General features: G+C 37.8%; 2 protein-coding genes across 3 annotated transcripts; one reads left to right on the plus strand and one right to left on the minus strand.

Moving 5' to 3' along the window:
• Positions 1-1,312: 1,312 nt before the first annotated feature.
• Positions 1,313-18,070, minus strand: rnf20 (ring finger protein 20, E3 ubiquitin protein ligase). 2 transcript variants are annotated; one of them, XM_051649035.1, is made up of 22 exons: positions 17,971-18,070; positions 15,819-16,003; positions 14,701-14,769; positions 14,527-14,625; positions 14,256-14,403; positions 13,846-14,031; positions 10,875-10,990; positions 10,654-10,800; positions 10,485-10,559; positions 10,265-10,384; positions 9,781-9,960; positions 8,247-8,382; positions 8,004-8,125; positions 7,735-7,891; positions 6,383-6,665; positions 6,178-6,295; positions 5,787-5,936; positions 5,442-5,654; positions 3,094-3,219; positions 2,701-2,841; positions 2,389-2,493; positions 1,313-2,058 (listed from the first exon to the last, which is right to left on the minus strand). In XM_051649035.1, the coding sequence occupies exons 2-22, from the start codon at positions 15,978-15,980 to the stop codon at positions 1,882-1,884; spliced, it is 3,030 nt and encodes a 1,009-aa protein (XP_051504995.1). In that variant the 5' UTR covers positions 15,981-16,003; positions 17,971-18,070; the 3' UTR covers positions 1,313-1,881. The 2 variants fall into 2 exon arrangements, with proteins under 2 accessions (XP_051504995.1, XP_051504994.1); XM_051649034.1 differs by having other exon boundaries at positions 8,004-8,146.
• Positions 18,071-20,944: 2,874 nt separating this feature from the next.
• Positions 20,945-25,431, plus strand: aldob (aldolase b, fructose-bisphosphate). The gene is made up of 9 exons (XM_051649979.1): positions 20,945-21,081; positions 21,900-22,012; positions 23,033-23,244; positions 23,483-23,537; positions 23,620-23,780; positions 23,941-24,024; positions 24,110-24,284; positions 24,366-24,565; positions 24,733-25,431. Exons 2-9 carry the CDS (start codon positions 21,901-21,903, stop codon positions 24,826-24,828), a joined length of 1,095 nt encoding a protein of 364 aa, XP_051505939.1. The 5' UTR covers positions 20,945-21,081; position 21,900; the 3' UTR covers positions 24,829-25,431.
• Positions 25,432-25,944: the final 513 nt, after the last annotated feature.

Here is a 25,944-nt window from a genome sequence, read left to right on the forward strand (position 1 = left end):
CAGATGGGCTAGTTTCAGTATTTCCGTAACTGCTGATCTCCTGGGATTTTCACGCACAACAGTCTCTAGAGTTTACTCAGAATGGTGCCGAAAACAAAAAACATCCAGTGAGCAGCAATTCTGCAGATGGAAACGCCTTGTTGATGAGAGAGGTCAACGGACAATGGCCAGACTGTTTGGAACTGACAAAGTCTACGGTAACTCAAATAATCGCTCTGTACAATTGTGGTGAGAAGAATAACATCTCAGAATGCTATTCTGAGATGTGGGTTGGCGCTGTTTTGGCTGCACAAGTGGGAGCTACGCAACATTAGGCAGGTGGTTTTAATGTTGTGACTGATCGGTGTATGTATGACTTTCTTCTGCAGAACACAAACTTCCATTTTTAGAAGAATATTTCAGTTCTGTAGGTCCGTACAATGCAAGTGAATGGTGACCAAAAATTTTAAGCTCCAAAAAACACACTAAGGTAGCATAAAAGTAATCAGTATGACTAGTGTTTTAATCCATGTCTTCTGAAGCGATCTAATTGATTTTGGGTGACACCAGATCAAAATATAACTCTTTTTTTCACTGTACACCTTGCCATTGCAGTCTCTAGGCACAATCATGATTTCAAGCTCGATTACACTTCCTAGTGCCATCTAGCGCTCTGCACATGCATCAAACACTAAGTGTAATCGAGCTTGAAATCATGATTGTGCCTAAAGACTGCAATGGCAAGATGTACAGTGAAAATGGAGTTATATTTTGGTCTGTTGTCACCCAAAGCGATTAGATCGCTTAAGAAGACATGGATTTAAAAACTTTAGCCACATGGATTACTTTTATGTTGCCTTTATATGCTTTTTGGACCTTCAAAGTTCTGCCCACCATTTACTTTCATTGTATGGACCTACAGAGCAGAGATATTCTTCTTAAAATCTTCATTTGTGTACTGCAGAAGAAAGAAAGTCATACACATCCAGGATTGCATGAGGGTGAATAAATGATGAGAGAATTTAAATTTTTTCGGTGGACTGCTCCTTTAAGTGCCAAGTAATTTGATTAAACTGATTAAAATGCAAATTAGCTACAAAAATAGGGCATCTTGCTGATGACCATTTATATTGATTCAACTACTTTGCTGCTATCTGAAAAAATAATGCAGAGAGAAAACTAAAGATTTGGGCTGGTAACTTTGAAACCCCACAAGGGTTGATTCAGGAACTTTCACCATTTTGCCGTTGAGTGTGTACCGTAAATCACACTGGATAAATGCATCAACTGAATTACTAATTAATGGTAATTTCAATAAGGAAACACAAATAAATTAAGTTCATGTCTATATTTTAATGAATGAAGCAGTTGCACAACCATCACAAGTAGGCAGTCAAAAATGAAAAAGTAAACAGTACAAAAATGACAATACCAGCTGTTCAGGAAATCTGCCAGATGCAAACTCAATGCAAATGAATGGTTCCCCATTCTACTAGGCACCTTGTTTTCAATGACAAGCCTATAAAGAGTATCGCTTATGCTGATGAGTGCACACTGGCTCAGAAATCACTGGGTAGTAAATCTAAAGTTGAGGTGGAATGGGATATCTTGTCTAGGCAGTTTGAGATTAAAGACAGTCAGCAAACATTCACGACACACCTGGAAGCAAGCAGCAGCTTTTGTGAGGGAATAATTCTGAATAAGACAGGCCTGTGGCATGTGGACAGGTTAGATCTGTTAAACAAGCACTGGGAAAAATCTACCACATAAACACTTTGTTGTGTTATGAACGGAATGTAGCACTGAGCTGATGTCTGCCCAACAATAAAGGACAACCTCCACCCAAAGAACAATGTGGAAAACTGGATCAATCATGATGCGGATCAGATGTGGATCGTATGCTTATCCGATGTAGATGCGGTGGAAATCGTTGGCACCAAAAGCAGCATTGCACTTTGGACACTTTCTTTGGCGAGTGTCATAACGCGTCTTCACACACTCAAAACAGAAAACGTGGAAGCACTTTGTCAAAACAGCGTCCTTCACACGTGAATTGCAGCATGGACATGTCAGCCGAGCCTGTAAAAAAACAAGAAATAATCCTTAAAAAAAAAAAAAAAACTATTATTTTTTTATTACCCTCAGGTAGCCCCTACTGACAGATGCTGTAACTACACCACTCTGGGGGCAAAATGTATTTTTCTCCATTGACGCCCATTCAAAAGTAGCCGAAATGTTTTGCAGGCAACAAATAAATAATAAATATTTCATTATATAACAGTAGATGATTAATTTAATTTGAAGAGCTCTTAAAATCATGAAATTGACTCTTGAGATGCTGTTGAGATGATTGGCAATGCTAACGGAGAGCTCTGCACAAGATGTCTTAGACCTTGAAACATAAATTACCTTGTATTCATTAATTTCCTCATTCAGTATCTCATCACCGTTGCGAATGTTCTCTGCAGGTTTCTTGGCCTTTTCTATCTTCCTGCGCAGCTTGGATATGTCCTCCTAATGTAGTAAAAAGATCAGATCAAATTTTAAAAAGTTGCACAAAATGGTCAATTACCCTTTTCACAAAGTATATCGTTTTCTATCCAGACATGACCAACAGTATGTGGTTCAACTTCATTAAATCTAATATTATGCATGCCATGTAAAGATGTGCATGCCAGAGCTTGCTCTGAGCTAATCAGCTGTTCATCAGCGTGTATGCACCTGTGCACGACGAGCATTGAAGGACTCTTTCTCTCTGGAGATGCTGTTCTCAACCACCTCTTCTCTGACCGCACCCAACCTCTGCTGCACTCCCTCTAGCTGAGCACGCAACTCCTCAGACAGCACCACTGACTCCTGTGCCTAAAACACAGAGAAACAAATTATGAAGTTAGTTCTCCAGCGTCTCTTATCCCATAATGTGAGGGGTATGTGTTCTGTGCCATTGAATGAGTTTTCTGGAATCTATTTGAAAATAGTGATTATAGTGGTGACAAATCACATCAGATTTACTTTAAATTTTTGAACTTCTGTTTTTCTATCATAATTCTGCTTGGTGAAATTGCACAATTACAAGTACAGAAAATGCATATATCTAAGTTCATTTTAGCGTACCTTGCGCTTGTTCATCTCTAATGCCTGTGTGCGAAGAGACAGCTCCCTCTCTGCAGCGCTGATAGTACCCTGCAGGAGGCGCTCTTTCTCCTCTAATTTTCGTACAACCTGCAGCTGAGCATCCACCTAAGACAATGACAGAAAATTTTTACCTGAGAGTCACAAAAGAGAGTTTGCAGTGTAAAGTCAGTTTAAGGGGCAGTCACACTGGATTTTGTGTTCCATTCACTTCCATTCATATGCATATACATACACTGATGATCAAGTTTGGTAAAGTTGGACCTGCAAATTCACATAGTAAAAAAAAAAAAAAAAAAATCGCAAATTGACTTCTTAGCAGAAAATCAAACATGAAGGAAAAACTCATTTTGCGGTTTTGAAAAAATAAAACTTCAATTAAGAAGAGAAGCTGCATGGTTTACATTGTACAGGAAGCTGCAGAAGATGGTATATTTTAACAATTACTTTTACGTATAATTTATTCAAAATAGAGCCCCTGGTGCATATCATATTTTTAATTTTTGTTGCAGAGTTTGATATAAATCTCAAAGCAAAAAATCTAGTGTGACTTTATACTTCATACTTGCACTTTGTACATCATTTATCCCCAAACGACCGTGAAATTTGAAAATCATTAAACATATTAATATGTTTTTTTATGGAGTCCCTTAGAGGACAGGGTGGGAATTTCATTTTGCGTTCCCTCACAATTTACTACAGTAACCATATATTAACCATGATATCACTGTGTAACAAATTATTATTATTATTATTTTATTCCTGGGTAGTAAGTGTTATTTCCTAAATGCTTATCTCTCAGAAGTATAGAAAATGCCTATTATTCCCCACAAACTTTGCTTTTGTGACCAGGACACTGATATTTTGAAATTTACCTACTTCCAATGAGAAAACGGGCGAATCTGTGTCTTTTAGTTCACATAAAGTCAGAAAAAACAACATATGAATCCAAATTTACATGTATTTATACTAAAGTAATATTCAAAGCCGTGCTGGTCCATAATGGTAACGAGTACCTGTCTCTTCCCCTGGCTCACTCGGTGCACCTCAAAGAGGATTACAACAACATCAAGACCTTGCTGGACGCCTTGAAGTATGATGAGTACGGCTGGGAGGTCATAGGAGACTTCAAAATGGTGGCATTCCTGATGGGTCTCCAAGGCGGTTTTAACCAAGTTTCCCTGCTATCTTTGCCCTTGGGACAGCAGGGACACCAAGGCACACTACCACAGGCGGGACTGGCCACAGCGGACTGAGTTCTCTGTAGGGAGGAACAATGTCAACCGGTGGACCCCCGGAAGGTGCTGATGCCACCACTGCACATCAAATTGGGCCTTATGAAACAATTTGTCAGCGCTCTAGATAAGGAGTCAGCAGCCTTCAAGTACCTTCAAGACTTTTTCCCTAAACTGTCTGAGGCAAAGGTCAAAGCCGGTGTCTTCATCGGATCACAGATAAAGAAGGATTTTGGATTCATATGTTGTTGTTTTTCTGACTTTATGTGAATGAAAAGACACAAATTCACCCGTTTTCTCATTGGAAATAGGTACATTTCAAAATATCACAAAAGCAAAGTTTGTGGGGAATAATAGCCACTTTCTATACTTTTGAGGCATAAGCAATTAGGAAATAACACTTACTAACCAGGAACAATAATTGGGTTACATAGTGCGTAGTGAAACCATAGTGATAATACTGAAAACTATGGTAATAAAAATCATACTTTTGTGGTTATTATGGTTTTACTATACAAATACCTTAGTTTAACTATGGATTTACTATAGTAATATTGTAGAATGTAGTAACCATAGTTTTTGGCAGACATCATGGTTTTGTTCGTAATACTGTAGTAACCATGACTGTTGTAGGCTCACCATGTTTTTTTTTTTTGTTTTTGTTTTTTATTGTTTTACTATTGTGATATTGTATTAACTAAGAAAAGTAATCATGATTTTTTGGTGGAAAACATTGTTTTAATACTGTATATTGTATCAATATAGTAACCATGGTTTTACTAAAGATTAACCATGGTAATTCTTGTTGTTAATAACCACAAAATGACGATTTTTATTATTATAGTTTTCATTTTCCTGTATTATTACTCTGGTTTCACTATGAATATCAAAGTTAAAATGACTACAGTAATACCAAGGTAAATGTATTGTGAGGGCATGCAAAACATATTGCGAGGACACGCAAATCTATTTCAGAAAAAAAAAGTTCCCGTCCTGTCCTCTATGGGGCTTTGTACCGATTCAACTGATTCGCTAAAAATAGATTTCACCTGAATGTCAAAAGGTAAGCACCATAAAACTCGCGAAGCCCCAAACCTGTGTTTTTAGTGTAAGCAGTTGGTCAGCTAGTTCCTCTTTCTCCTCCTTGAGAAGTTTGTGGATCTGGTTGGATTTGATGCGTTCGCTCATGAGTTTGAAGTTGGCATCGTCTTTCTCTCTGAGCTGCTGCATCAGACGAATGTTCTGTTCCTGCATGTCCTCAAACGCCTGACCGGTAACATCCATCTCACTCAGCAAAGCGTCCTCCTCCTGTGACAGATTCAGAATTTCCAGCAGATGTTCAAGCAAAAGGTTTGCCATTATTTAAACCAAGGCATCACTAAAAGCATAAACACAGGCTCAGTCCAAGTCTCAGAGTTTCGTGTAAAATCAGAGCTCTACCTGCTTAGCAAGGGAGAGTTTCTTATTGAGTAAATCAATCTGTTCCTCAACTGAGCGGATCTTCCTCAGGGCTTCTTCATCTGCCATCTTCTTTCCTTCCCTCCTCTCCTTCTCTTCCAGATCTCGCACACGCTGACGGAGCTCCTCGGCCTGCGCAAACACATTACGAAAATGCAAACATGTATCTATTTCCTTCTTTTATTAAATATATACACAAGGACAATGATAGTCATGCAATTCTTCATGAAATAAATGGCATTCAGGTATATGAGTAGTTGACTAATGTTCAACTAATAATCAACATCAAGTTTTTAGGTAAAAATGTATACAAACATTATATTTTTGGTGCTGTGACTGGTCATGGTGGGTAATTATGTTATTGATTTTGTACCTCTGACTTTGCCTTTTTCTCCGCTGCCATCAGCTGCACTTTGTCTCTCTGCTCTTTTGGCGCTGAACGATACATGTCCAACAAAAGCTTCATCTCCCTCTGGGACTCTTGTGCTTTCCTGAATCATAACATCACATCATTACTATAAACTTAACCATCACTGATGATAACTATTATGAACATCATCTCGTGCAGGATGACTTACTTTAGGTCCACCCTCACTATTTTCAGCTGCTCCATCTCCTTCCGTTTAGGTCCTCCAATCACAGTGCAGCGTTCAGCTGCGAGGTCTTCTGATTGGCTGCTGCTTGTACTGGCTTTCTCCCTCTCTTCCTTCACTGCTCCTCCTCCGGTACTTCCACGGGTCACCCTTTCTCTCTGTTCCTTTTCTTTTTCTTTCTCCTTATCTTTTTCCTTTTCTTTCTCCTTTTCCTCCTCTTTCACGACAGTCTCGGTCTCTGTTCCAGGTTCTGTCTTAACCGTTACACCTAACGAGAAAGAAATTGAAATTCATAAAAATCATAACGCTTATGTATGGAGCCCTTTAGAGGACATGGCAGGAATTTCTTTTCTGAAATAGTTTGCCTTCCATCACAGTAAGTTTTGCGTTCCCTCGCAATTTGCCAAGGTTTTCTATAGTAACCATATTTAAACCTTGATATTTTTAGTAAAACCATAGTAATAATACAGGAAAACGAAACTATGGTTATAAAAATCATAATTCTGTGGTTATGGTTTTACTACATATACCATATTATTTGTAGTAAAACCATAGTACCCACAAGAATTACCATGGTTAATCTATAGTAAAACCATGGTTACTATAAGGATACAGTTTACTGTATTAAAACCATGGTTTCTACCAAAAAAAAACAAGGTTACTTAACTTTTCATGGTTACTACAATATTACTATAGACAATTTTTTTTTACTGCAAATGTAGAGCTTTCCAAATCATCCACTTATGAGATTTCATTTGAGTTTCGATGCTACCTTAGAAGTAAGATGATTATGGTTCACTAGATTTTTGAACAGACCTCACATTATTAAATATATTAACAAGCACCCCTGGAGTCCAGGTTTGAATACAGGGTGTGCTGAGTGACTCCAGCCAGTCTCCTAAGCAACCAAATTGGCTCAGTTGCTAGGGAGGGTAGAGTCACATGGGGTAACCTCCTTGTGGTCGCGATTAGTGGTTCTCGCTCTCAATGGGGTGCGTGGTAAGTTGTGCGTGGATCGCGGAGAAAAGCATGAGCCTCCACATGCAGAGTCTCCACGATGTCATGCACAACGAGCCACGTGATAAGATGTGTGCATTGACTGTCTCAGATGCGGAGGCAACTGAGACTTGTCCTCCGCCAACCGCACCACCACGAGGACCTACTAAGTAGTGGGAATTGGGCATTCCAAATTGGGAGAAAAGGGGATAAAAATTAAAAAAATAAATATAAATATATATATATATATATATTTTAACAGAAATTACTGACAGAAATGAACATGTTTAGAAAACAAAAAGTCCTCTAAATTAAAGCTAAATATTAAAGCTAGTCTGTACCAGTGGTGCTGGGTGTGGCTGAGCCGCTATCTGGCTCGGTCTTCACAGTAACGTCACTCGTCGGGGCTGGTGTAAGTGGGGAGGTGGTTTCTTCCTTCACATCCAGCTCTGTGCTCGACTGTGATTGGACAGCAGCATTGCCTCTGGCAGCACGGAGCTATCAGAGACAGTCCGAAACTTAAGCATCGCCTTATTATGCTATTGCCTCATACACCATATTCTTACTGTAAAATCCTATTTGACTTCTTATGCAAAGTGTTTGCTCTCACCTGGTTGAGCTCTTGCTGAGACTCTCTCAGTCTGAGTTTATATTTAACCACCTCTCCCTTCATCTGCTGGTTATGAGTCTGCAGTGTGCTGATCAAATGCCGCATCTCACGATTTATAGGGCCTAAGAAAGATTGAGAGAGAACTAGAGACCAAGAAAGTTCAGGTTGTTCAAATGCCAAACTAAGCAAGTAGAAAACCATAACCACATCATTATAACTATGAGCATATTGGAAGAAGGTTACCTGCTTGTTCATTTGCAGCTAGTGTCTGCTCAAATTCGATCCTGAGCATCTCATACTCTTTGCGCACTTGTGCTAACGTGTCCTCAAGCTGAATCACTTCAGTTCGGACTTTACGTTGCAATGATACTTCATCATTCTGAAACACACATGAATCATTACAACTAATCTGTGAAATACAAACACATAAATTGTTCAGTCCTGGATGCTAATTAGTCAATACAGCAATCCAGCCGTGCTAAAATACACAATATAGTAATAGCAATGAAGTGAAACATCTGTTCATCTACCTGCTGTCTATCTATATGTTTGTATTAAAGGGATAGTTCACAGAAAAATTTAAATTCTCTCATCATTTACTCACCCTCATGTCATCCCAGATGTGTATGACTTTCTTTCTTCTGCAGAACACAAACAAAGATTTTTAGAAGAATACCTCAGCTCTGTAGGTCCTTTCAATGCAAGTGAAAATGAAAGATGGCCAGACCTTTGAAAACTCCAAAAATCTCAAAAAGGCAGCATAAAAGTAATCAATACAACTCCAGCGGTTTAATATATGTCTTCTTAGGCTATGCAATCTCTTTGGGTGAGAAACAGTTCAATATTTCAATAATTTTTTACTATAAATCTCCATTTTCACTTTCAGAATGTGAAAGTGAAAGTGGAGATTTATAATAAAAAAAGGATTAAAATATTGATCTGTTTCTCACTCACACCCATTATATCACTTCAGATGACATAGGTGTAACCGCTGGAGTCTTATGGATTACTTTATGCTGTCTTTTTGAGATTTTTGGAGCTTCAAAGGTCTGATTTTTAGAGCTTCAAGGGTCTGGTCACCATTCACTTGCAATCAAAGGACCTACAGAGCTGAAATATTCTTCTAAAAATCTGCAGAAGAAATAATGTCATACACATCTGGGATGGCATGAGGAACTTCTTGTGGAAGAAGCTAATTTCAAAAGAATCTAGAAAATATATCAATTTAAGTCACTCGTCAGGTGGTTTTAACTATCTAGTTAAGTGTGATTCTTAGCAATATTTCAGTGTGCCACAGATTGTTTTCCTATACAAAAGTAAAGTCAACAGAGACATTGGCATCAAATAAAATTCAAATTTTAAAGTCAGCAGATTTTTAAATTGACGTTGTTTCCTTAGTCCAAAAAAGGGTGTAATGAATACACAGAAACCATGTAGCACCGTTTTATATTATTGCAAAGAACATTCCTGGCTGGTAAAAAACAGTATTCCATTTTATTGACACACATTTCCAAATTATACTCTTTTACTGTTTTTAGATGCTGGGTTAAAAAGAACTTCAACCTTTAAACACGTGTCTCGAGACACCTGCGTTCTGTATTTGTTGCACTGCATCTAGCCTTTTTAGCGCAAGAATTCGATCGCTCTGAAGTCATCGTCAGTGCTTGGCACACATCCAAAATTTTAATGCAGTTTTAGCATTCGAATGTGATTTTTTTTTTCTTAAATCAAAAGAAATTCGAATTTCTATTTTTAATTTAACAGCTTTAGTCAGTACCTCCATGTGGTCTAGCTGGCGTAGACGGGCGGTCCTGGTCGTGTTGAGTCTTGCTTTGGTTTCATCCAGCTGAGATTTCAACACCAGTGATTCATTATAGAGCACTGAGAACTGAGACTGCAGACAGCGATACTCAGCACTCTCTCTGGCCACCTGCTCAGCCCTGGACAACAACTCCACCTGAGACAGAGAGAAAGAGAAATAACACTTAACAGATGCTTTAAATAACCATTCAGTGTGGAAATGCACATTTTAAGAAGATTCTGAAAGATTCTAGCAACTTCATTTATATCAGGTATGAAAAACCAGCGATTAAAAAGCAACCTCTTTCTGTGTGCATGTGTACATACACATATACACCTTTCTTTCAAGAGTTGAAGAGTTGACTGACTCCGAATATCAGATGAAATCTGGTACTGCCTGTCAAAAAGATCTTGCAACCAAAAATAAGCTGAATCTAGTAAGTTTATGGTGTATGCATTACCTTCATGTTATTGTTCTCCTGGTACACAGTCTGCAGGTCCTGCTGGAGTTTTTGGAGTTCACTCAGTCGATTCTCTGCCAGCTCTCTGTTCTCCTCCAACTCACTGTTCATCTCCTCAAACTAACAAAAATTATGGCATCCCAAATATAGCATAATTAAACAGCGAACAAATTTGATTACGTGATGCCATCAGCGCAAATGTTTACAGATAGTCTTTCACCTTTCTTTTGTTGATAGTGATGGTTCCACATACACTGCTGGCCTCCCCACACACCTTATAACCTTTACTGTTCACCTGGTTATGATGAAAGAGCACATAAATTAAAATCAGTTCTGTCAGACAGCATAACAAATATTTTATATCTTAAGGAGAAAAAACTAACACTTACCCGTTCCAACACCTCCACAAGGTGTGTGTTAAGTCGATTTTCTCTCCGTCTGATCTTCTCCATATCCCACTGGAGTTCCTCAATAAGAACCTGCAGCTCACTGATTCTGTTATCAGCACGATTTGCTGCACGGCCTAACGAACGAGACTAAACACGCATACAATGTGAGCACTCAATATTATCAGGTTATCCAAGAAACATGCCATCAAATCAATACCAACCTCACTGGTCATGAGACTATGTTTCTGTTGGAGGCAATCGGTCAGCTGACGGAGACGTTCGTTCTCATTGGTCAGAAGGGTGTTGAGGCGGACAGCGACGTCCCAGAGACTGCCACCTGAAGAAAATCACATGACCATCCACATTAATAATACTGAATAAATGTAAGGCAGATCTCTGTTCTCTTTACCACAAACACAGAATGGGTTAGAGAGGACTTCATGATTATGATCGCAGAAAACAAGACATATTGTGCATACTTCAATTAGTGATCAACTGATTATGGAGGTTTTTCAACAGCTGATGTCAACGTCAATAACCAGAGAGCAGGATGAATGAATAATATAATGCTGATATAAATTGAACCAAACGTAATGATAGTGTTTAACCTCGCGTGACCCCGCGTACACATGCGTGGACGTTGTATTTTGGCTTTGCCATACGCAAAGCATAATTTAAATGAATTTAAACCAACTGATCTCAGTTCAGGAGACTCTGGGCTGTCAGTAAAGGGTTGAACTTTTGACGTACGGAGTCATGTGACAAAACAAGGTGACGACCACAGCAGAGTTTGTCTTTGGGAGAAACTCCAAAAAACTACATCTGGTAAGAAACCTAATTACGTTTTTACATTTAAACCTGTTTGAGTCAAAAGATTAGAGTATCTAGTTTCATCCGATATGCCGATTTATCGCGAAACGCCACGCTGGTAAACACAATGTACACTAATGTGTACTTTAGCACATTTTTTCCTTAGAGATCCTATATTCACTGTGCATTATCATACTGAGAATCAATGAGTTCATCCAAAAGCTTAAAATGTTGCTTTCAGAGGCTTTATATGGAGATAGGATGAAAATAAGGTGCATTTCTAACTGTTCTGAGACCAGTGCAGACAGATGGCACACTGGAGGTTAAGTCATTCACTAAACAAGGACCAAGGGAGCATTATATAGCTCTCTATGCAGCTAAGTGCATTCAATCCAAAAATCTGACCAACAGTTCAGTTTCAGGCTGCAGATGATGTTTGGACCACTCAACATGTTTGACAGACATGTGACAACAGTAATCATTACATCCTGTAGATTCATAATTTATTATGTATAATTTTTAGGAGTGTGCAGCAAAGCCATTATCTATATCTGTATTTGTTCATATGACAAAATTATCTGTATCTGTCTCTGTATTCGGATAGAACTGGGTGTGGGCGGGACTCAAACTGGAAGTGCATCAAAAACTAAGTGAAACAGAGGGCCTGGGTAGCTCAGTAAGTAAAGACGCTGACTACCACCCCTGGAGTTCGCGAGTTCGAATCCCAGGGCGTGCTGAGTGACTCCAGCCAGGTCTCCTAAGCAACCAAATTGGCCCGGTTGCTAGGGAGGGTAGAGTCACATAGGATAACCTATCATGCGGTTTGCTCTCGGTGGGGCGCGTGGTGAGTTGTGCTTGGATGCCGCAGAGAATAGCATGAAGCCTCCACACGCGCTATGTCTCCACGGTAACGCGTTCAACAAGCCACATGATAAGATGTGTGGGTTGACCAACTTACATTATTGTTGAGAACATCAGTTCATTAAAAGGTCATTAATAAAGATCTATATACAGGCTACTGAAAGTCTACTGAATGTTTGTTGAAACACTGTTTACTAGCTATAGCAAACCAGTTGATAAGTCACTTATAGTCAGTTAAATATTTACATTTACATTTATGCATTTGGCAGACGCTTTTATCCAAAGCGACTTACAGTGCCCTTATTACAGGGACAATCCCCCTGGAGCAACCTGGAGTTAAATGCCTTGCTCAAAGACACAATGGTGGTGGATGTGGGGATTGAACCAACAACCTTTTGCTTACCAGTTCAGTGCTTTAGTCCACTACGACACCACCACGGTATATCTACTTGGGACCATCAATAAAGTGTTACCAAAATATTGGCCGCACAGATTCATAAATTTGTTGTAATTTTGGATGTGTTTATTTAAAATGTCGCTTTATCCTTGTGCTTCTTGGATAATCAGTCAAACGAATATTTTTTTATTCGGATGAATCCGTTATTCATTTTGAAGTCATTATTCGTGCATTTCAGAATAGGATATTCGGCTTCAGGCACATCCCTAATAATTTTATTTTTACATGGTTGGCAGTAATTGGATTATACCGGCCATTGCTTGAATCCGAATTACTTATGCTGATTTCTGATGTAACATATCAAAAATATGAATAACCAACACTCTTGGAAACATAGTAAACAATTTTATGAAAATCTAACTTAGCTTGGTATAATATAAAATTTCACAACTTAGTCCCGCTGTACACATATGTTGCCATACATTTTTAGGAAAACTGTTTGCTCTAGAAATAAAAAATGTTTTTTGCTTGTTTATTAGGTGCTACTAGTTACAAATCAAAAAGGGAAATGGAAAATGCACACAGCAGTCACGCTTGTGTCTCAGGAGGTTAAATATGTACATAAACGTTCTGAAATTAAAACATTTGAAACAATATTGACTCAAAATTCAACTGAAAATTATCTGAAGACAGAAAATGTGCATTATCCATGAACAAAACTGTCGGTAGATTTTAGAATTGACAAAAGAGCGCTAATTCTTTGTGAAAAGGTGCTGGAGGCACCATTTTAATAACTTCAGTCAGATTTAGCCACTGAATTAGACCTTCATGCCTTCAAACACACTCCAAAACCATGCCCCATAAAGACATGTCAGCATATCCGATGTCAGCAAACTGATTTACGCAAAATAACTGACAGGCAGAGAACCGCCTTTAAAAAAGTGTGGTCTGTGCTCAGTTACTTTTGCTATATACAGAGCCTAGGGCTAAGACCGAGACAAATATCTGTGATCAAGTTTGCCAGTTTATATAAATATCAATACAAAGGCATTAAACAAACAGTTTTAATATATAGTTGTTGGAGTATTCAGTGTGTGGGTTGAGCTGTTCAGAGTTTATCTCACCTGTGCCAGACTCCAAGTCCTTCTTCAGCTGATCTACTGTGTTCTTTAAGTTCTCGTAGATTTCTACCACACGGCTGGCCTGTTTGCAGCTGGACTCCACTCTCTCCTGCAGCTCTGCCTCCATCTCCTCACTGCTGCTGCTGGCCAGTGTGGCCAGAAATGAACTTACTCCCTCTCCCTGTTGACCTGAAGGAAAACATACATTAGCATAAACTTTTGGTACCTGATTTACTAACATATTTAAACAGCTCTTCAAAATATAATTAGAAAGCATCTAACAGATTGGTGTAGTTCCAGTAAGCCAATCAATGTAAGTATAACTCTACTACTTTAACATTGTAATGATACTGTAAGTATCCTTTCATTTACAATAAACATTTCATCATCCAAATTCACCAGGTTTTTTATACCTCTGTCTTTTGCCCTCTCCTGGTTTGAGTCTCCATCTGGTTCTGGTGTTCCTGGTTTTAAGCTCCACCCTTCAGCAGATTGGCTTTCTACTGGCTCACTCCCTGATTGGTCATAGCGGCGTGCAAATAATCGCACGTTTTCGTCAAACTGGAAAAAATGGGACCAACAATCAGGATCTAAAAATGGTAGCATTAAAAATAAGTGCAATTTTCATTTATTTAAATGTGTCCGTTTTGCAAACTGTGTGGACCAAACAAAGCAAACAATTACCTGGTTCCAGTATCTGTTAAGAATCAACAAACTGGCATCATCTGTCGCCTGACGAGTCTCCAGCCTCTCAACTCTCTCTCTCAGTTCATCTTCAATCACCTACATCAACAAGATGAGTGAATGTTTACATGTGTATAGTGTGTTTGCATGCTAATGTGAGAACTCAACAAGTACCTGTCTTTGGTCTAGTGACTCTCCCAGCTTTCTGTTTTTGATCTGCAGAGCTTTGATATCCTGCTCCTCCTGCAAGAATGAACTCAACACTGTCAGTGGAAACTGATTGACATTGAACTTCTGAACAGATTCAGAATTCATTTTTCTAGAACAATGAGTGGACATACGTTCACATGACAGAAAAATACACTAGACAGGTTCAAGACTAAGCAAGACTTGTGTGTCTACAGCTGAACATTTTATGAATTCAAAAGAGAACACTTCTATAGTTTTGAAGTATTTCGTTTTAATAAATGCATGATCAGAAGACAATACATTGCTTCATTATGCAGTTAAATTGAATTGTACTGCAAAATTGAGTGTCTGTTTCATCAGCTGTGTGAACTGTTTTGAGAGCGTTGACTATAGTTTGGAAAATTTTATAAAATCAATTGAGAAAAACTGTAAAGAGACAATAAGGCTTTGACTTCAGTTTTACACTTGTGCTTGTCTCCTAACGACTTGATAGACTTCAGAAGACATGACACAGTTTCCGGTAAGGGAACATAGTAAGCAACAATACTACCTGGTTTTTACGCTTCATTCTGGGAACTTTTAGGGAGCAAACGTTTCAGTGCACTGGAATCATTTTGCAAATGGGACAGCCCTAGAAATGGCCGATTCACTGATCAGTGCCCTGACTACTGAACTAGGGAGCTGATTGAGATGCACCCTAGGTTATTAGAGCCACTTATTCAATTTGCAGTCAGAGCAGACACATTTTAGTATGGCTTTTATGCAGAATCAGTGAACAGAATTTGGCAACAAGCCAACTTAACTCCCCAAAGATTTGCACCACTTTGGTTTGAAAAGGCATTGAGAGGCATTGGGAATCATTTTGGAATTGACTGAATCAAAGTCAAACCCAGTCGAATCACAAGATAGCTAAAACATTCCTACCCCTATGTAACATATGTACAACAAACATGCACTAAATGTAAGACATATCATTAACATCAAACAAACATAAGATTATATTTAAAAAAGGTGAGGAGCACAGAATGAAAACAAAATAAACAACAGAATGTTCAAATCAACCAAAAAGGAGGAGGCAGCACATATGATCATATAAATCTCACCAAGTTGGATCCTCCTCCCAGTTTGATGACTGTTTCTACAGCAGTGCTTCCCCCTGATCCAGTGCTCATACCCTCTCCGTCATCACCTCCCTTCTTCTTCTCTGGAGGAGCACCGAGGGCCACAGAGCCACTGGGTTCACCGGGGCGCTTCTGACCTGACATCACGTACCGTCAATAGAACTTCACTGTTGGCGACACATTATCACAAACAGTACGTCACAGTACATCATCACAAACTACAGCAATGCTACCAATGATACAGCAGCAGAACAACTGCATAATCTAATTTGATCTGTGAAGAGAAGAGGAATTCCTGGTATATCTACACTGGTGGCCAAAAGTTTGGAATAATGTACAGATTTTGCTCTTATGGTAAGTAATTGGTACTTTTATTCACCAAAGTGGCATTCAACTGATCATAATGTATAGTCATACATTAATAACATGAAAAATTACTATTACAATTTGAAAAAAATGTTCAGAACTTCTTAAACTACTTCAAAGAGTTCTCATCAAAAAATCCTCCACGTGCAGCAATGACAGCTTTGCAGATCCTTGCCATTCTAGCGGTCAGTTTGTCCAGATACTCAGGAGACATTTCACCCCACGCTTTCTGTAGCACTTGCCATAGATGTGGCTGTCTTGTTGGGCACTTCTCACGCACCTTACAGTCTAGCTGATCCCACAAAAGCTCAATGGGGTTAAGATCCATAACACTCTTTTCCAATTATCTGTTGTCCAATGTCTGTGTTTCTTTGCCCACTCTAACCTTTTCTTTTTGTTTTTCTGTTTCAAAAGTGTCTTTTTCTTTGTAATTTTTCCCATAAGGCCTGCATGAGTCTTCTCTTTACTGTTGTACATGAAACTGGTGTTGAGCGGGTAGAATTCAATGAAGCTGTCAGCTGAGGACATGTGGGGTGTCTATTTCTCAAACTAGAGACTCTGATGTACATATCATCTTGTTTAGTTGTACATCTGGCCTTCCACATCTCTTTCTGTCCTTGTTAGAGACAGTTGTCCTTTGTCTTTGAAGACTGTATTGTACACCTTTGTATGAAATCTTCAGTTTTTGGGCATTTTCCAGCATTGTATAGCCTTCATTCCTCAAAACAATGATTGACTGACAAGTTTCTAAAGAAAGCTGTTTCTTTTTTGCCATTTTTGACCGAATATTGACCTTAAGACATACCAGTCTATTGCATACTGTGGCAACTCAAAAACAAACACAAAGACAATGCTAAGCTTCATTTAACGAACCAAATAGCTTTCAACTGTGTTTGATATAAAGGCAAGTGATTTTCTAGTAACAAATTAGCAATTTAGCATGATTACTCAAGGATAAGGTGTTGGAGTGACGGCTGCTGGAAATGAGGCCTGTCTAGATTTGATCAAAAATGACTTTTTTCAAATAGTGATGGTGGTGTTTTTTTTACATCAGTAATGTCCTGACTATACTTTGTGATCAGATGAATGCCACTTTGGTGAATTAAAGTACCAATTTCCTTCCAAAACAGCAAAATCTGTACATTATTCCAAACTCTTGGCCGCCAGTGTATATCAAGGACATGTAGTAGTTCCTCCACACTTAAATTATGACAATGTCCAAGTATAAATATGCCTGACATGGACAGAAGTGCATGTTTCTTCGTCTGATGATTTAGCTTGATTTGACTGTTTAACGAAGATTTATTTTGTTTCCATTAAGTTTCGAAATAAGAGCCAATAGTAATAACATTAAAATTATTATTTGTTGCTGTTGTTATTGTTCTGCCAGGTTACCTGGTTTTAGCTGCTAAACTCTACACACTCCACAACTGACTGTATCAGATTCATATAAATTATGGTATTTACATGATACCCCAAGATACTTAAAAGAATACCATGGTACCTTTTTTGTTAGCGGGCACTTTAACATACCCTCATAACTCTAATTAATAAATTCACCCTTTATACAGATACACATGAATATATACTGTTATACATAAATCTAAACAAATGTATTTACTGTAAATCTACGACGAGCCGGTGAAAATGCGAGCAAAATACTGGTATGTGACTACACTGTGCAATAAGAGGCCTTTGATATATCACTGTAATATTTTAAAACCACAATAATAAAGTAAGCTTTTGCGCTCTGATATTAATTTCTCACCGAAGTGTGATGTTTATGTTTCTGAAATGAATGTGTGGATGTTGCTGTTACGCTTCATCCAGCGGCCGAGCAACCTCCCGGAAACAGAACTCCTTCCCTGCTGCTACACACCGATCCGAATACGCTGCCAGAGCTGCAGCGCCACCGCACGGTTGTAGGACCAATAGCAGGGGTGCAATACCTATGGAAGGCCATTTTGCCACATATTAAAAATCGTGCTTTGGAAAATCAAAATGATGACACAATTCACAATTACGAGATTAAAAATTCCAAATTATGAGTTCAAAAGTAATAATTATGAGATGAAAAATAAAATTATGAGAATCAAAATTATGAGATGCTAAGTAATAATTATGAAATTATGAGATAAAAAGTAATCTCAGAATTTTGATTTATTACCTCAAAATTATGACTAAACATCTCATTAGTATGATTTTGTATCTCTTATTTATGACTTTTTATCTCATAATTATGATTTTTATTTCATCATTTGATTTACCAAAGCATGATTTTTTTTCATTATTTTTTTTTTTCATTATTGCTTTTGTGACGGAAATGGGCCTCCATACTATGCATTACGTTATAAATAAATATTAATAAAAATGATTCATATTAATCAAGGGTCATTTAATTATTATTTTTTTACTTATTATTAATATTATTAATCATTTAATAATATACTTACAATATTAATAAAGAGGAGATGTGGTTTTGACAGTGAAAATACAATACATTGCATTACAACTTCATTCATTAATATTTTTCATATACAGGTATAAAATACATTTGGGCATTCACAATGAATCAGATGGCACTAGAGCCTATTTAGCATTAAAAAAAATAGAATATGAACAAGAAAATAAAACGTAATTTGAAAGGTATAGTGCAATAAGATATACTACGTAATGTGCAATGGAAAAACAGTAATATACAATGATTAAGGTAAAAATAGCTAAAGAATAATTATATCTATTAATGTGAAAATTTATAATAATCCACAATGTGCACAGCAAAGTAGGCCTAGAGTAGTGGACAGGTCAGTTCTTTAAACTAACCCATGTCAAGATGTTTGTGTAGTTCTTGTGTATGTTGTGTGATGTGTGTTTAACAATTTCACATAGGCAAATGTCTTGCTTTTTGTATCTGGTATATTGGCTTTTTCTTTATGTCTGTGCTTGGTTTACTTTAAAGTTTTCATGTTCTGTGTACGAGCTTGGGCTAGTTGGACTCTGTCCCTGACTAAATTTCAGACTATTGCCTTGAATACAGAGTTCATGTTGTGAAACTCGCTGTTTTTTTCTCTCTCTTGCTGTGCAAGTGCCTGTGCGTCAGTGCACGTCTTTGTCTTTCTTTACATCATCATGCAGTGTGTTTATCAATGGCCTGACTCCCCTGTCCCAAATCCATTTCATCAGAACCTGTCCTGACTGTCTGCCAAACAGATTTCATCAACTTCTGTTGATGAAATTTCCCCCTAAAGATTACACCCTTTCTTAATTTTGTGATTGGTGTCTTAACAGCTCAAGTCAAACAAGTTTGTTTGTTGACACACGCAAACCTACACAGAGAGGTATACAGGGTTTTAGAGGAATTATTCCTAGAGAATTTTAATGTCATTTTCGACTCTCTGTTTTAGTTTAATTGCATAATTTCATGCCAACTGAGGATGTTACTCTTAATTCACTAGAAATATTTGAAAAGTATGGGTCATAATATTTATGCCATTTAATTTGTAGTTTACTGTAAAAGCATAAATGGAATGCTATTTTTCAGTCCTCACTGCAGGCTAGGGTCCTCTGAGTTTAAATTAAAGCCCTACTTCTAGTGGTCACACATCCAAACACAGTTAAAGGAATATTTTGGGTTCAATACAAGTTAAGCTCAGTCGACAGCTTTTGTGGCAGAATGCTGATTACTACAAAATATAATGTCCTTCCTTTTCTTAAAAAATAAATAAAAATAAAATAAAAATCTGGGTTACAGTGAGGCACTTACAGTGGAAGTTAATGGGTCAGATTTGTAAACGTTAAAATATTCACCGTATCAAAAATATAGACACAATATGTAAACAATATATGTGTTAACATGATGTTAATGTGATAAAATTGCTTACTAACCTTTCCTGTGTAAAGTACATCCAATTTTACAACTTTGTTGCCATGACGACGGAACATTGTAAACCCTGTTATCCCAGTAAATAATGATTTACATTAACTTTACAGTACGTTTTAACAGAAGAATTAATGTAAGTTCTTTTATAAAATAATTAGTTCCACATTTCTGCCTTTAACCCCTTTTCAAAAATTGGCCCCATTCACTTCCATTGTAAGTGCCTTACTTAGTGTAACCTCAATTTTTTTCTTTTTAGAAAGAAAATGAGGGAGGAGTCGAAATTATTTTGTGTGGTAATCAACATTATGCCACAAATGCTGCCAATTGAGATTAACTTGTATTGCACCAGGAATATTCTTTTAATAGAACACCTTGTGCTAACCTAACACAAGCCTTTATAATAACAATTGGCCTTTTATGATGTGATCTTCAGGATCTATAACAACCTACAGTTTCAGCTGAATGGTTGGATTGTTGCTAAGAACTAAATTTTTAGTTTAATGTGCATTACACTACAATTTCGAGATCAACAAAAGAGTGTGTTACTTCCACATAAAGGTTGCAAAGTGCACCTAGACTTTGAGCAGGACAATGCGGAAACTAAAGAAACCTGAAAAGCAACTCTATGTTATCTCAAATTTCATGTGTGGCAACTTTGGGCTTAACTTGATTGATTAAATAATGCATTGTTTAATTAATGGCTATGACTATGAAAGTTTTGATGTTCTAATTAGGGATACATCTGTATTATGGGACCTTTGGAGTTAAAAGGCCACTGTCAAAATCCACATATGCAGATATTCTCACACACCCGTTCAATATCCCAGCCAATGGCGTTACTGGAGGCTGCGTACTTTGTCCAGCCTCTCCTCTCGACTCAAATAAATACCACGTGGCTCGAACAGTTCTGTCCCGATCCTTTGAAGTTGCGGCGTGTGTGGGGAGAGGCCACTTCATCTGTTCTTATTATACAGCGCTACTCACCTTCAGATCAAACAAGTAAGGATGGTTATTTATATATTAGTCTTATTATTAGTCTTACACAATATACTACTAAATCGAAGTTATTGTTAATATCATACTGTAGCAGTCAGTGAAGTTGTTGGAAATTATTAACTGATAAACCTGTCTTTATATGTTAAGCTAGTTCTAAAAAATCATTTGCATTGTGTTACAATAAAATATGCATTCATTAATACAAAGCAGACTGTGTTATGCATGCATGCATGCATGCATGCATGATGTCGCGCGTGCAGCTGCATGTATGACACAGTCTGCTTTGTATTAATGAATGCATATTTTATTGTAACACAATGCAAATGATTTTTAGAACTATCTTGGTTATGTATTGGTCAGATAAAACAATTGATTTCATCGCAGACGCATTTTGCATTTCACGTGCTTGATGAATGCAGTAGTTTATGCATGCAACTTGCATTTTCGTTAGCTGTGGAAAAAGGGAGGCAATTTAGATGATAATAATAATAATAATAATAATAATTAAAAACAAAACAAGATACAAATGCACATATGAGCACGGCTGTACAGTTTTTAATATTATTGCTCGAAACTTGCTGCATGAGACTTGCTGACACATAACTCATCAGAGCTGAAAAAAGAAATCTTCAGCTTGAACTGAACCCTGATCTTGCTTGTTCAGTGGGAGGAGCCAGACTATCTTTCTCTGGACTAAAGTTCAGCTGCTTGGCCAAATATTTACAGATACTGTAGAAGAACCCAGAGAGTTAAATAACAGAATTTCTAGTTTTTGGTATTTTTTGCAAATGATTTTACTGCTTGCCTCCTCATTTTCCTAGGATGACCCACCAGTTTCCATCTCTCTCTCCGGAGCAGAAGCAGGAGCTTGCCACAATTGCCCAGCGCATTGTAGCGCCTGGAAAAGGCATCCTGGCTGCAGATGAGTCCACAGGTAAGAGCATGTGGTTTCATATGGAGTTATATATGTGCCACAATTCTGCACACGCAAAATTATTTTTTGAGCGCACAAAAATGTTCTGCGCATGCAAAATGAAATTTTGAGCACACAAAAAGTTATTTTGCACACGCAAGATGATATTTTGAGCGTACAAAAACTTTTCTGCACTCGCAAGATGATATTTTGAGAGTACAAAAACTTTTCTGCACTCGCAAGATGATATTTTGAGAGTACAACAACTTTCTGCACACGCAAGATGATATTTTGAGCGTACAAAAACTTTTCTGCACTCGCAAGATGATATTTTGAGAGTACAAAAACTTTTCTGCACACGCAAGATGATATTTTGAGAGTACAAAAACTTTTCTGCACTCGCAAGATGATATTTTGAGAGTACAACAACTTTCTGCACACGCAAGATGATATTTTGAGCATACAAAAACTTTTCTGCACTCGCAAGATGATATTTTGAGCACACAAAAAGTTATTTTGTACGCGTTTGAAAACTTGAAAGTTTTGTAAAGTAATGGATCTTCTTGCAAAGATAAATTCATTTTGAGCAAACGAAAATCAATTTTGCGCTTGAATAAAGTTTATTTGAATGTGAATTTGTTCAGAATTCTTACATTTTGCTTTCTCCTACCCACTCTGCATGCAAAATGCCATTTTGCATGCTCAAAATACCTTTTTGCATGCTCAAAATATCATCTTGCGCACGCAGAACATTTTTTGTGCGCTCAAAATATAATTTCGCGTACGCTGAATTGTGGCACAAGTATAACTCCATAGTTTCAGAGTTTATATCAGAATATATTAATGCAATATATCATAAAAATACCAACCACAGTCGGATAGTACCATACACATTTTTAAATCGGTCACTTTGCTATCTTGAAGGATTTATTGTATTTTCCCTATCAGCTTGACAGCTGTAGCAATAGTGAAATGTTATTTTTAAGACGTCATATCAAGCTTGCTTTCCAGAGATCCTTAGAGGTTTGTTTCGTATTTTAGGGACAATGGGAAAGCGTTTTCAGAAGATCAATGTGGAGAACATTGAAGAGAACCGCCGAAGCTTTCGTGACCTCCTCTTCTCTGTCGATGCTTCCATCTCTCAAAGTGTAGGGGGTGTCATCTTTTTTCATGAAACACTGTACCAGAAATCAGACAAAGGGGTTCTGTTTCCACAAGTCATCAAGGATAAGGGCATTGTAGTTGGTATCAAGGTGAGTTTTGAGATGTTTTGAGGGCAACAAACGTGTTGTGAACTCGTTTGTGTTTGCTATGTACTCATGTGATTATACATTTCTATGCTTGCTGTAAATGTACAGGTGGTTTGGTAACCAAACTAATCACAGAGTTCTCCTGGTTGCCTTCTCTCCGTATACAAGCACAAAGTCCTCTTACTAGTACAGTTTTCACAGATAATGAATCAAAGTATTAATTGTGCTTTTGTGCCTCAAGGTTGACAAAGGCACAGCAGGACTGAATGGAACGGATGGAGAGACAACAACACAGGGTAAAACGTATTTTTTTCTTAAATAACATTACAATATCTAGCCCAACTTTTAATACTAAGCCATTTTTTGCCTATTCTCTAGGACTGGATGGTCTGTCTGAACGCTGTGCCCAGTACAAGAAGGATGGATGTGATTTTGCCAAGTGGCGTTGTGTACTTAAGATCTCTGACAGCTGCCCCTCTGCTCTTGCAATTGCTGAAAATGCTAACGTTCTTGCTAGATATGCCAGCATTTGCCAACAGGTATATCCAAAAGAATGTGTGTTGTTTATGGAATCTTATTAATTTTCCATGATTTAAAAACAACCTTTCACATGACTATAGATAATTTATTTATTCTGGCTTAAAAAATGCAAGTCTACTAGATCAATCTTTTTTTCTGATTGACTCATCTTTTTTTCAGAATGGCCTGGTGCCTATTGTAGAGCCTGAGATCCTCCCAGACGGAGATCATGATCTGCAACGGTGCCAGTACGTTACTGAGAAGGTATGTTTTCTTCAAGAATAAATACTAAAAGCGGAGCAAAAACAAGTTACCCATTGAATTTAATTCCTGAAAAATCACCTCCAAGGTCCTGGCGGCTGTGTACAAGGCTCTCTCTGACCACCATGTGTATCTGGAGGGCACTCTGCTCAAACCAAACATGGTTACTGCTGGACACTCCTGCACCAAGAAGTACACCCCACAGGAGGTTGCCATGGCAACAGTTACGGCTCTCAGACGCACTGTGCCAGCTGCTGTTCCAGGTTGGTCCTCAGTGGATGGTCTCCATTTAAATGCTCTTTAGATTTATCTCATTTTTCTAACATCTCTCTTTTGTTCCTCAGGCATATGCTTCCTCTCTGGTGGCCAGAGTGAGGAAGAAGCCTCTCTGAATTTGAACGCCATTAACCAGGCTCCCCTGCACAAACCCTGGAAGCTGACCTTCTCTTATGGCCGTGCTCTCCAGGCCTCAGCTCTTGCTGCATGGAAGGGACAGGCAGCGAACAAGAAGGCTGCACAGGATGCCTTTGTCACACGTGCCAAGGTAACCAACTTAGAATATAGCATGTGGGCAATTACAGTTATCATAGTCAACCTTTTCTTGTAACTTTTAAATTATATTGTGCATCACTGTGTTGTGTTAGTTTCAGCCATATTTAATGAAGTCAGGAACTGCATATATTGATCATTTTTGTTATTGTTTCCCTTCAGATCAATGGTCTGGCATCGAAAGGTGAATACAAACCCTCAGGCCAGGCTGATCAAGCATCCACACAGTCCCTCTTTACCGCAAGCTATGTCTACTAAACAAAACAACCCATCATATAGCTGAATTGGTTTGGACAATACAGATTGAAAATTTACATGCAAAGATACCAACTATACTGAAGAGGACCTAACACTACGTTGAAGTGTACACTTGTTTAATATCCAAATGAAATATGTACATTCAGTTTCTACTTTAATGTGACCAAAAATGTCAATCATCGTATCTCGGCCAGATTTAACTAACACCAGAGTGGTATGAGCCTTTATTCATGGGGTGATTGCTTTCATTTTGGAATAAATGATACAAATGTCCTCTTTATTCGGGTTTTTATTATGTGTAAACATGATTTTAAACAAAAATATTTTAAAGTACTTCACCTTACTAAGGATCAACTTGTAAGTTGGCGTAAAATAAAATCTAAATTTTCTGTGATTATGTATTTGACATCAGCTGGAAATGAGCTGTTGAATGGTGAGTTACATATGGCAACCTGGATTGAAAAGCACCAAAATGTCATGCAGGTTATTCTTCCTTGCTTCATCCGCTGCTGTCCTTTCCCACACATCCCTCTTCAGATTGGGAAAAGACAAATTATACATGTTACAGCTTGTCAATTATTTCTTAATAAACATTTGAATGTCTCATTAGTGTAATCATTTAGAATGGTAAAAAGCAGTATCTGAAAAAAATGTATTAATTTTGAAAAATATGTTGACAGAAATGTAAAATATACATATTTGCATCTACATTTATTATACCCGTGGGGTAGCTCCATACTCAAGAAGTTTGGCCACCATGTCCTTATGCCTCTTCTTCACTGTCACATGTAAAGCAGTCTGTCCATTATAATCACCCTGGTTCATGATCACTCCAGCTAAGTACCATGCATGCAAAGTCTGTAGTCCAGACTGCCCTAAATTATAACGGAGAGCAACGTGCAAATGTCCACAATAGACTGACAAGTTTATTTTAAGTTTGAAAGACTTACTTGATGGGATCCATGCCAATTTGCACAGGCTTCAGAGTTTGCACAGAGTTAGTGGCCCCTTTTAGTCTTAAAAACTTAATCAGGTTAAAGTGCCTGGCATACGAAAGACAAGTTATTTACACTCTCAAAAATTAATGTGATTTATTGTATTTGTTTATTTATTGAT

The sequence above is a fragment of the Myxocyprinus asiaticus genome, chromosome 22 (genome assembly GCF_019703515.2).
Source record: "Myxocyprinus asiaticus isolate MX2 ecotype Aquarium Trade chromosome 22, UBuf_Myxa_2, whole genome shotgun sequence".
In the NCBI taxonomy this organism is placed as follows: Eukaryota; Metazoa; Chordata; class Actinopteri; order Cypriniformes; family Catostomidae; genus Myxocyprinus; species Myxocyprinus asiaticus.

Bases quoted from the DNA above. Each gene is read 5' to 3' on its own strand.
- aldob (XM_051649979.1), top strand. From the start codon at position 21,901: ATGACCCACCAGTTTCCATCTCTCTCTCCGGAGCAGAAGCAGGAGCTT. The intron at 22,013-23,032 runs GTAAGAGCATGT...TTCGTATTTTAG, and splicing joins GGCTGCAGATGAGTCCACAG to GGACAATGGGAAAGCGTTTT. The intron at 23,538-23,619 runs GTAAAACGTATT...CCTATTCTCTAG, and splicing joins TGGAGAGACAACAACACAGG to GACTGGATGGTCTGTCTGAA.
- rnf20 (XM_051649034.1), bottom strand. From the start codon at position 15,980: ATGTCAGGTCAGAAGCGCCCCGGTGAACCCAGTGGCTCTGTGGCCCTC. The intron at 8,147-8,246 runs GTAACCTTCTTC...CTTGGTCTCTAG, and splicing joins AGCTGCAAATGAACAAGCAG to TTCTCTCTCAATCTTTCTTA. The intron at 2,059-2,388 runs GTAATTTATGTT...GTTTTTTTACAG, and splicing joins AGGAAATTAATGAATACAAG to GCTCGGCTGACATGTCCATG.